This window comes from Microtus pennsylvanicus, chromosome 22, assembly GCF_037038515.1.
Source record: "Microtus pennsylvanicus isolate mMicPen1 chromosome 22, mMicPen1.hap1, whole genome shotgun sequence".
Taxonomy (NCBI): domain Eukaryota; kingdom Metazoa; phylum Chordata; class Mammalia; order Rodentia; family Cricetidae; genus Microtus; species Microtus pennsylvanicus.
The window spans coordinates 33795674-33808261 of record NC_134600.1 but is presented as its reverse complement, the minus strand read 5'-3'; the positions used below and the strand labels follow the sequence as shown (position 1 = coordinate 33808261).

The window sequence follows — 12588 nt, the reverse complement described above, 5'->3', positions numbered from 1 at the left end:
GAACATGGGCGCAGTTTTTTCTCTCCAAACTGCTTCCTGCTGAATGGGGGCGTCGTTAATTAGGTCTTTCTTGGTATAACCTGTGTGCTAGTTTCATCTCAGTTGACAGTTGAGCAAAGCAATTTTCTGAAGATGTTCACAGCAACCCTTCAGGAGGACGTGGTCCATCGTACCAAATCGGAATAGAAGAAATCCATAGAGTCTCATCCTCTGTGAAAACAAAAGAAGACTCTCTCCAAAGCATCATATCCTTAGACCCAAATTCTGAAATCGTAATACCCTTATATCCATTCTGGTTTAGCTTGGCAGCCCATGTAATGAAATGTCTCTCTGTACTTAGCTCCTTCACAGTCAAAAATTTTAAAGAAAACACAATAATACAAAGAATCCAGACTCTCTGTGAATTTTTCATCTTTACGCGGCTTATTTTTACTCTATCACTTTACTTTATTCTGTCTCTTTAAAGACTTTACCTTTTTTTTTTAAACCATTAACTTTATTCTCTATATTCTTTTTCTTCTCTCTCCCAAGCCTACGTACATTCATCCAACAGTGTGACTCATTCAGTGGTCTGAATCTGTCCTATTGTGAATCTGCAATTTTTTACTATCCAGGAGCACTTTTGATTTGCACCTTTAAATCATTAGGCGCTTAAGAATCTAAGCTGAGACATTCCTAAGTTAACTTTTTGCTTTTTGAGCGTATATCTGTGGACCAGGCTGTCTTTGAACTCTCAGAGATCCGCCTGTCTCTGCCTCCCAGGCATTGGGATTAAAGGTGTTTGCTACTACACCTTGAACTCACAGAGATCTGTTCGTCTCTGCCTTCTAGGCACTGGGATTAAAGGCGTGTGCTACCACACCTTCAAGTCACAGAGGTCCATCTCCCTCTGCCTCCCAAGTGTTGGGATTAAAGGTGTGTACTAAGACACACAACAACTCTCTTCCTTTTTTTTGTTTTTTTGCTTTAAGAACTTCAACTTTTAGCTTGCATATATTTTTAACACACTTTAAACCATTTAGAAATTTTCTTTGTCTCTGAATCTCTCTTTACTGTATATCTCTCTGTTTTTTGACCACATGAGCCTTTAATTTATTGAGCAATCTCAGTAGGACTAAAGGCGTGGCTTTGCCAGCTAGATCCAGTCCACTCCTTAACTTTCCAGCCTCATGGCAGATATCATGTTTATAGCATTTCAAGGTCCCTGCCAGCCAGCAAGGTACAACAGACGACACTCAAGTCCTCTCTCGGTAGCCGGCTCTCCTGCCTCAAACAGTCAGAGTTTGCCCTTGCAGGATGGCCCAGAAAACCAGCATTTTTAAACGGCGCAGCTTTTTTCCTGCTACGGCTGAAAACCGAAAAGCATGTGTTCAGCTTTTCATCAACACCGTTTAAGTGTTTTGTGGCAGGACCTCTTAATGAGCTGCAGGGATTTGCAGCTGAAGCTGAGTCAGGAAAATTTCAAAATGGAGGACGTACCATTTTGTGCTAGCTCTGGGGCCACCAGGTAGGAGCGGCACTCAGCACTTTAATTCTGAGACTGAGCACGCAGCACAGAAATTCTTTTCATCCAAGTTACATCCAAATCTGACACGCAGAGCACTACGCAGTCTGAAAACACGTCTCTGTATGGCAACAGGAATCCGCCATGCTCTTCCGCCTGCCTAAACCTGATTCTGCCTTCTGCCCAGGAGCAGGCGGGGAGCTCTGAGTCATCATCAAGGTCTCAGAGCACTCTCCTTCGGATCCCAAGCGGGAACACAAACATAAAGCCAGAGTTTGCACTGGAGGCAAAGCCCCAGGAAGCCACTCTTTGAAATGACACAGCGTTTTTTCTGCTGCTGTTGCCGAATCAGGAAATCTCTCTACAGCTCGCCACCAACAAACAGCAAAAATCTGTGTTAAATGCTCTCTCCCTTATTTTTAAGCCTTCTCAGGTTTTTTAAGTGGGTTTAGTTAGCCACACGTCTGGGCGTCATTTGTAGTAATATGAGCGGCGGCGGCGGGGTTGCGTCCCCAAACACCCCAGCCGCCTGCCCGGCTCGGCTAGCTTATGTCCCAAATAATTACATGGACACTGTATTCTTTTAAACACTGCTCTGGCCCATTTCTAATCATCTGTGTAGCGCCCCTAGGTGCGCTTACCGGGAAGATTCTAGCCTAAGTCCATCCTGGGTCGGAGCTGGGGCATGGTGTGCGTCTTCCCTGGAGCAGGTAGCATGGCGTCTCTCTTGCGTCTGCTCCCGAGAGGAGAGCTGTCGAGTCTGACCTCACTTCCTCTTCCTCCCGGCATTCTGTTCTGTTTACTCCACCCACCTAAGGGTGGGCCTATCCAGTGGGCCTAGCAGTTTCTTTATTGCTTAGAGCCAATGAAATCAACAGATTGATATATGACACTCCCACATCACCCAGTCACAACCCCATAATCCTCTGTCCTTCTGCCCAAAAGGCACCAACAAGGAAATGGACAAATGATCCACAGAGCTGAAGGAAGCATTTGAGGATCATCTATTGACTTAGAGTTTGCATATATAATGAGCTTTTGTCATTTAGGAGGACAAACAGGTTGCTGATATAGTGTGACAGAGAATCATTTAGCATGTGTCAGGCCTTGGGTTCAGTTCTCATTACAAAAGAAAAAGAAAATTAATAGTCCAATATAAAATTGGGAAAATAATTAATGATATATATTACTAAAGAAGTCTATAAATACCAATAAACACATGAAAACATGTCAAAATATCAGAGATATCTAAGTTAAAACCATGAAAATGTATCAGTAAGTCTACTTTCAATAGAATGACTGTACTGAAGAGTTTTTCAAGTCAAACATAAGAAACAATGCAAAAACTAGGACTTCAGAAATTGTTATGGTGTCTTTGCTTTAGGGAATATAGAAGCTAGCCATTTCAGAAGCCATCTAGACAATCTATTAACAGTTTAAATATATTCTTTTTCTATAACCAGCAATACCATTTCTGGGCATCTATTTCCCAAAGTGAGAACATCAGTGTAAGCAGACAGTTGCATCCAAATGTTCAGAAAAGTATTATTCATAGATGGCCAAAAAATGAAAACAACTCAACTCAACACCCACTGTGAGTATTGCGGTTCGTCAGGCACTTTCATGAAAGGCACTCCCATTGAGGGATGGCATTTGGGTACAAAGTGATTAATAAAAGGTCTCTGCCACTTAACAGTAAAGGTAATAAAAGAAATGAACTTTTCATACATGTGTATCTGTTAGGTGTTTCTCAAGAGCACTATGATAAACAGAACACTATATATCATATGATGTTAGTCATAAAAATATCCTTAAAGATGAAACAATTCAGGCAAGCAGATTAGTGGTTCCTTGAGGCTGAAGATAGGAGAGGAGAGAGGTGACGGATCTGAGCGTACAGGGGATGAGGGATGTTTGCTATAAGCCACGGGATTATTCAGCAATTAATCAGTCTCATTTTACAAGGTAAACCCATCAGAGACAGAGACTCTGTATGGGGGATTAAACCAAAGGCAAAGCGTGTTGGAATTATTGCCTTGTGAATAAAGTGGCCATTTCTGGCTGTAGATTTCTCTGGTAGCTTATCCCCTTCTGTTACAAATTGGAGATTTAGCTTCCACAGTTCAACACTATTTGCTCATTAACTGGGCACAAGTTCTCCTGTGCATTTGGGGTTTACTGATTACATTCCTATGTAATAAGTGTGAAAATATGTGTGAAAACAGTCACACAGTCAAGAAACCTGCTTCTCACTACCAGGTCTCTGTCCCTTTCTTCCTTGTAAAAGTAGAGATTGGCCTTCCTGCAATTGTCTTTATTGAGAGGTTTTGGTAGGTGTTTAGGGTCCAGGCAAAAGTATTCCATTTAAGACATTCCCAGATATCCAAGGACATAGAATTACTGCATGTCTAAAGCTGCTGATCTGTAGCTGGGGAAAGTAAGCGTGCCCTCGTTTTACCTTCCTTGGAGATGAGAAAAGCGATGACCTAAAACGAACCTTGCATTAAAAGATTCCTAACTCCTTGGGCTCATTTTCACCTCAGTTTACTGATGATTTTAGTCAGGAGATTGACGGTTTGTGTCTTATTCTCGGGAAAAATAATTCACCATGTATGCCCAAACTGGAGGAGGACAAACCTCCACAGCTGCCTCTGATAGGCACCAAGCCCTGGATCAGATGATTTAGAGGCCTGGGTCTCCTCTTTGTTTCAACCACTTAGTAAATGCTGCAAACTTCAGATCTAAAAGGCCTTCAGAGTTTGCTACATTTGATCAAAGTGCTAATGGACCAAGGGTCATAAACTTCCCCTGTGTGTACATGGGTTGCCTGGTTACTTTCTAAGCCTGCAGGACTTTGTGGATCTATATAGCTGGGTAAGAACAAAGAGAATGGACAGAAGCTGGGGCAGAAATTGGAGCAGAAGTGTCCCAGAAAGGAGCAAAAATAGGAAAATGAAGAAGAAGGAGATGGAGAAAGAGCAGGGGCAGAAGCAGAGGTAGCAGAAGGAGCAGGAGAAGGAGGAGGAGGAGAAAAAGAAGGAGGAGGAGGAGGAGGAGGAGAAGAAGAAGGAGGAGGAGGAGGAGGAGGAGGAGGAGGAGGAGAAGAAGGAGGAGGAGGAGGAGGAGAAGAAGGAGAAGGAGGAGAAGAAGAAGGAGGAGGAGGAGGAGGAGAAGAAGAAGGAGGAGGAGAAGAAGAAGAAGGAGGAGGAGGAGGAGGAGAAGAAGAAGGAGGAGGAGGAGGAGAAGAAGGAGGAGGAGAAGGAGGAGGAGGAGAAGAAGAAGGAGGAGGAGGAGGAGAAGAAGGAGGAGGAGGAGGAGGAGGAGGAGGAGGAGGAGAAGGAGGAGGAGGAGGAGGAGAAGGAGGAGGAGGAGAAGGAGAAGAAGAAGAAGGAGGAGGAGAAGAAGAAGAAGGAGGAGGAGGAGAAGGAGAAGAAGAAGAAGATGAAGAAGGAGGAGGAGGAGGAGGTAGCAGAGAATTGGAATTGGAATTAGAATTGAGACAGAGAATTAGAATTAAGAAATTATAGACAGAACAGAAGAATTAGAACAGAGAACAAGAAAGATATAACAATAAGAGACACACTGTGGAAAAATCATGTGTGAGTTGGTTCATTTCCTCTCAGACCCCCTTGGTTATTTTTTCCCTCACCAACTGTGGCCTTAGCTGGACTCTGAAGGGTTCTTAGAGGCTGGTATCTCAAAAGACCCCATTGTGTAACTATACCATTGAAGAACTCAGTGAAATATATACTTTCAATCGACAAAGGTTATGATATATAAACTACACCATATGGTAATATTTTTAATAAGTTAAATATTTCCTTCTAATCAAGACATTTTAAATCAAAACATACACATGCTTTTTGACTTTCTAACTTCATTAGAATATATATTTCATATATGTGTCACCAGACTAATTATTGCCTATAGATATACATACAATATATATTTTCTTCTAATAAAAAGATTGAAAATATAGGGAGGACAGAAAATTATGCTTTCCAAATTATTTACTAAAAAATATTCAACTGCCTGCATCATTGCTTTATAGATAAAAAAATACTAAAAAAATAAGATAAACAGCCATGGTCCTGAAATAAGGACCTAGCCTTGAGGATCATCTAAATGAGGTCATAAGCATTTCTGAGTGTCCTGTAACAAGAGAATCCAGATTATCACACAGTCATGGTGCGTCTCTTACTAACTTCAGAGAAGAGTGAACACTGTAGGAATTCTGGGAGCCTCAGTAGGCAGACAAGGAATTTCAGATTCTACAATCCTGCTCTAGTGAGAAAGGAAAGACATTGCTCACCTAAAGGAACAAAATGCAGACCCAAGTCTCATCACTGGAGAATGGAGAAAGTGATCAGAGCGAGCGAGAAAAGGAGGAGGGAGAGCAGGGAGTGAGAGGTCAGAGAAAGCAGGACTGAGGGAGAGGACAGAGACCATGGAAGGGAGGAGAGCAAGGCTGCCCAGCTCAACACATGCACACAGACACACATACACACACACATACACACACACACACACACACACACACACACACACACACACACACACTAAAATGCTTTCAGAAAGGCACAAATTATAGTACAGCAAAGAATTCAAAGCATTTTCCTGCTATGCTACAATTTAATAGAAGCTATTTAAAAACATGTGTTCAAATTTCTTTCTGTGAGCCAAACAATGGCTACAATACATCGATTTTTCAGCTATACCACTTAATATTAGAAATATTGTCCCAAAATTTGAGTTTTTCAACTGAACATTAGGAATATATAATTGTTTAAATTAGAAATATTTGCCTTAATCTTAAACAAGCAATTCAAGAAGTCAAAATACGCCATCAACACTTAATTACCCAAATTCATGTGCCACTTTATGACAAGGCAGTATGAAGGCAAAAATGTGTGACTATTTTGTTATCATACTAATTTCCTCTCGGTCATGGGAACTTTGTATCGTGTTGCTCGGAAAAGGCATAGCGCTTGCTGAGCCAATAACGTAACCCTTCCTTGAAGGGAAAAAGCTGCAGAGAGGCCAGTAACTCATAAACGTACTTCTCTCAGCCTTGAATTCTTCTACTTGCAGTTTTAAAACAACAGCTCCCACTTTGCTTCTGGAGCTTGAGGAGGCAACCACGTATGTTCAGTCACACAGGTTTGTCATGCATTGGCTACGCCACAGTACTGCTCTTGACCCTTCTCCGCTGCAGCTCCAGAGCGAGGCATGCACCTGCTGTTAACCGTCAGGTGAGATGGCCTGGCAAGCCTGCGGTGCCATCCCACAGCTGAGGATTAAGGACTTCCCGCCCTGTGTCCTGTTAGCTGAGAGGGAGGAAAACCTGCTCCGCCTGTGCCTCGTCCTTCACAGCGGCAGAGAAGAAGGAAGGGGCCTTAGCTTTGCCCCATTAATTTTCCACAAAGATGGAGAGAAGAGCTGTAGGGATGGATTCAAAGCTCCCACGAGTCCTTAAATTGTGTTCCATGTTATTCCTAGAGTTCCCCATCCTAGCCCGTCCCATCGCTTTCTACCTGGCTCATGGCAGACATACTTATCCATGGTGACAGTTGTGTCCATAGGAGAGGACTGTTCCTACTCACAATTATTTGATCTGAACCCAGCTCCTGGTGGCCCTTTGGAGGAGTGGACGGGCCTCTCCAAGGCTGGCCTGGAACCCACATACGATTCCTGGTATTGCTTCCCTCAGTAAACCAACAGGCACGGACCGAGTTCTGTACAGAACCAGGTTCTAAACCTATGTGACAGAACGTAATATATCCATAGCCGGGACCCATTATTTACCCTCCCAATCTCTATTGCTATGTTGGTAAGACTGGAACACTACTATCATAGTGTTTAATGTAAGACTAGAAACCCAGATATTAAGTTCACAGTTTTCTCTCTGCCCTTTTCACTTTTTTTTAAATAACGGCATGATTTTACGCCGGCCTAAAGAAACGTTCATTTGACCAACGTTTTTATAAAGAGTTCTCATCTACCCACACACTGTATTACCACATCCGTGTTTGTCTTACCTCCTCGATGGATGACCAAGGAAGTCTCACTTCCGACTGGGCAGTCCTTCAGTATGTCCACTACTTCCGTATGGCTCAGGTTCTGTACATTCTGCTGGTTGATCTCGACAATGAGGTCCCCTTCGCACAGCCCAGGGCATCCCTGAACGTCAAGTATTTGTTTCACCCGCTGTCCCGTGGGACTGTCGGCAATGGTGAAGCCAAATCCCTGGGCACCTTTCACAATGGTTAAGGTCATGAGTTCAGCTTGTGTGGCTCCGGATGAAGCCATAGACACATTGTCATCATGGACGGGTGGTGGATACGTGCCATCGAGCTGACCGTCAGCCGGCATGGAGTGCAAAGAATGAGGTGGTCGATCTGTAATATCTGGAACTGACTGTGAGGTCCGAGAAATGTATTCCAAATACGTCTCGTAGTTATGTCTTCCATTGGCCATCAGTGGAGGTGGCCTCTCCATTATTGCGAGGGGTGGCACCATGCTGTTGGCAGGATCTTCGGGGTCAAAGGGCAAAGGGTAGCCACGACACAACACCAAGTTGACACTCTGACCAATAGGGACAGACTGGAAAAGTTTGACGACGTCTGCATGAGTGTGCCCCAGGACGCAAACTTCGTTAATATAGACAATGACATCACCTGCAAGGAAAAGGAGAGATTGACAACGTGAGGTAAGTTCAATCAGCGTTGACATAGAGATAGGGAGTTATTTATGAGAACTCTGAGAGAATTCTCTGCTTCTCAGTGAGCAGTGAGAAATCCATTAGAATAACACTTCAGGTCTCTGTAGGTGACGCGAGGTTACAGAGGTCTGCCAACAAGAAGATTGGCCAGACGCTGGAAGAGGGGCTACTTGGCTATCCTTGAAACTTGGAAACAACTCCATATTTAAGCTAAGAAAAAAATGTTAGAAGGATTTGTACTTTGAGGAAACATACGTTTGTGTTTTTTCCCTTTCTTTTCATTTTTATTTCCATTTTAGTGCAACTAAGATCAAAGCATCTTCAAACTATTGAGAAGTGATGGCCATGAACTTTGGATGAAAGAGAAAGCCTTGGTGTTTGAAGGCTTGAATACCACCCTTCCTCCTCTGTAAAGACCGTGAGAATGAAGTGAGGTAATGGCAGAAAAGGCTCGGCTCAGTGTTTGAACACTGTCCGAGCGCAGTGACTGTGGACAGAGGGGACTTGGGACCCTGGGAGTCAAACAGGAAGCTGTCACAGACTCATTCTCTTATTTTGGAAAAATAGTGATGGCATTTGTTCTCTTCCCTCGGTGAATTATCACAGGTTTGTGGAAGTCTACTGGTTAAAAGCTAGCTTTATGAACTTAAAAATGCTATGACTATGAATTATTCATCGTAAAATATAATCATTAAAATGATTTCTCCTCCTTTAAATGCAAAAGACATGATTGTTTGAGATCATTGTTTTAAGATTTCTTAAATTATGTATGAATAAAACTTTATTTTTGGAGAATGATTCTATCACGGATTGGTATTTTTATCCTCATGAACCAAATTGAAAATTGAACTTGTAAATTAAAATTGTGGCTGATGTTGCTAGGGGCATATGAGGATTGTCCAATGCACCTATAAATGAATAATTCTACGAGCAAAACAATCCTAAGTAAAGTGACCGCAACATCATCAGTTTGATTAATGGTCATACTTCTAAAGATGGATGGGGCTGGAGAGATGGCTCAGTGGTTAAGAGCATTGCCTGCTCTTCCAAAGGTTCTGAGTTCAATTCCCAGCAACATGGTGGCTCACAACCATCTGTAATGAGGTCTGGTGCCCTCTTCTGGCCGGCAGGCATACACACAGACAGAATATTGTATACATAATAAATAAAATAAATATTTAAAAAAAAGACATAACAGCTTTTAAGATGCTCCATTAAGAAAATTGTTGTCAATTTTGATGGGAGGGGTATACCTTGAAGGTGACAGTTCCTACCCATGATTAACCCTAATAAAAACACAAAATAATAATGATGATGATGATGATGATGATGATGATGATGATAATAATAATAAATGGATGGAAAGGCTCAACAGTTGCTGTCAGAGGATCCAGGGGAGGGTTGCTTCTAGAAAATGCTAAAGCTTATGATGGGCTGGAAACACACTTTGACAGTCTCGGGATAGGTGCTGATGCATTGATCCCACACCCGGCAGAGATGAAGCAGCTCTTGCTTCTCTGCCATTAGCGTTACTCACTTGAGAGTAGCAGCTGGGAACGCCTCGGCATGTTTTTTTTTTTTAAACTAATTCTGTTCATCTCAGAGTCCTAGGAAAATACCAGAGTCAGGTAGGCCATTTTTCTCCTCCTCTACCCTTCTCTACCCAACCTCAGGCACTGGTTGGTGCTGGGGGTCCAACCCAGGGCCTCTCACGTGTTAGACAAATGCCCTACCACTGAGTCACATCCGAAGTACTGACCTCTTCTGTTCTTAAATGTAGTCATAGTACATTTCACTTGTGCAAAAGGTTGAAGAAAAGAAAACATACGTGTGCACCACTCTCCGCCTTGACGATTAGTAAACTGCTCATGTTAGCAGAAGCCTCCACAGCGCCTCTTTTCCTGGTTGTGCCCATTTATTACACTTTCCGAAAGCAACTGTTGTCTTCCGCCTGAAGCTTGATAACTGGAAGCACTTTACATTTTATGGTGTACTTAGGAAACTCTCTCTGAATAATAATAGATTATGAAATAATGATCATCCTTAAAAATGTGAACTTTAAACTTTTTGTAAATGAAATACATTTTAATATTCTGTAATTCCCTAAAAATGTACCTCTGTGGTATTCATGGATTTTAACACAGGTACTTTTAGGCCATTAACTTTTGCTGGGTCTTTTGGATGGCCATATTATTATTTATTAATGTTTACCTATTATCTCATTACAAGGGTTTGGATACTTCAAAGACTACTTTGTTGCAAACTTCTTTCATGGATCAGGTGACAGACAGAGCTTTTTGACCTTGGCATGGAATGACTGCCCATCAACCACATGTGCTTATAGTTTTATTAGAGAAGAGCAAATGGCTAATACAATAGGTTATGCACTGGTAGTATGTCGGAACTGCCGTTGCTTCTTATCTGGCACATTCTTGCTACTCTCAGGTCTACTTTTTCTAAATGGAGCTGGTGAAATCATGGTTTTAATTTGCATTTTCAGATTGCTAGGGAGGACAAACGTCTTATGTAGGCTTCCTGTTGGGTGCAACTTATCTCATCCATCCATCCATCCACCCATCCATCCATCAACTATCCTATCCATCTATCCATCTATCCATCATCCATCCATCCATCCATCTGTCATCCATCCATCCATCCATCCATCCATCTATCCGCTCATCCATCCATCCATCCATCCATCCACCCATCTATTCATCCATGCATCTATATACCATCTATCATTCATCTATCTATCTATCTACCATCTATTCATCCACCATCTCATTCTTCCCTTATTCTATCTATCTATCTATCTATCTATCTATCTATCTATCTATCTATCTATCTATCTGTCATCCATCCATCCACCTCAACCTGGCCCCGACATTTTCTGTGTGTTTAGGGGCTGCCTGGTATAGTGTGATAACTTGAGATAGTGAGGCGTAAGACTGAGTTCCAGGTCTCACTGATGAGAGTTTTTGACTTATTACAACCAGATGACTCTAAAATGATGAAGAAGCATAATACCAACTTGGAAAATTACTAATAATGAGATCATATAGGTGATAAGGTTTGTGAGCTTCATGCTTTTATGCAAAGATGATTGCTATTCCTCTAGTTATTATTTGTCCCTGACAGTACCCTTCTACAAAACTGGAATGGCCCAATTAAGATATTCCCACTACAGTCATATCCAAATGACTGGAGAAATATCATTTCTGAGTGGCCAAAGAAAAGACAGGAAGGCAACAGATGCCACTTTCCTACAAGACTGTCACTAGCTTTAACCACAGTTGACAAACCCTCAGTCCCTGGGCACTTAATCTCTCTCTCCGCTCTTCCAGTACTCCGCAGGAGAAAGGGACTGGGTCTTTTCAGGTCTGCAGAGCAGTTATGTGATAATCGACAGTGTCTCTTTTTGTTGCTCAGCAACCAAATGAGAACTATTTGTGGTTCTTCGCGAGACTTCCTTTAGATACACTTTATGCGCCGTTCTTACTCCACGGGTTTTCAAGTCATTAAAGAGGCAACTGATAAAGAAGATTGCAGTATTCTCTTTACTGGGTCAAAACAGATTTCTGAACATAAAATATGACAGTTCAGTTATTGCAAAGCTACCTTACACCTTGACAACACTCAATTGTATACTTTATAAAATATATAAATGCCTAGATAGTGTGTCCTACCAAAAATTGTTGTAGGTGGCGATACGTGCAAAGGTGCGCTTGTTTGGATGGGAAGGATGAGGCAGATTAGTTATAGGCGGTGCTGCGTGAATGTCACTCACATGTTGTGAGACAACACATGAGACACCTGGCGTATGTCATCCCATGGTGTTCCAAGCCAAGTTCTAAGACAGACTGGATGCAAGAGCATAGAAGGGTAGCTAGCTCTAGCTAGCTACAAACTGCTTGCCTATTTAAGAGGGTATCGTAAAGGAGTCGCTCAATCTCTGCATCTCCCGGCTTCTTCTTTTATAAGCCGGAAGTTGAAACATTGCTTCCGTTTCCTCATCATCAGGTCTACCGTGAAAACGAGACCGTGCTCTGGAAACAGCTTTACCACAGGAAGGTTCTCTGTACATATATCAGCGTGCACCTCACCGGAAAGCTAGGCACATCTTTCAGTTGCCTGGAAGGGAGCATTGATTCCTCAGTTAGTCATTCACTTACAGCCCTATTTAAGACCAGCAATTCTAGGGCTATCGACTTAAGGTCAGATTACCGTGACTGATGTGTGTGGTGGCCCCAGCGGTGTGACCTCACGAAGACCTGACTCCCAACCATGGGGTTCTCCTGTGCAGGAAAGGGAGGGTAAAGCTGATAGAACAAGGGGGTTTAGAACTATTGTTATATATGAAAAA

At 42.4% G+C, this 12588-nt stretch overlaps 1 protein-coding gene across 6 annotated transcripts in view; it reads right to left on the bottom strand.

Moving 5' to 3' along the window:
* The window catches only part of Magi2 (membrane associated guanylate kinase, WW and PDZ domain containing 2), a 1214245-nt gene that overhangs the window by 190012 nt on the left and 1011645 nt on the right, over nt 1-12588 (bottom strand). For all 6 annotated transcript variants that reach the window (XM_075955872.1, XM_075955873.1, XM_075955874.1 and 3 more), the window contains one exon: nt 7543-8181. In XM_075955872.1, the coding sequence (XP_075811987.1) occupies nt 7543-8181 (639 nt within the window). The remainder of the gene's footprint in view (nt 1-7542; nt 8182-12588) is intronic.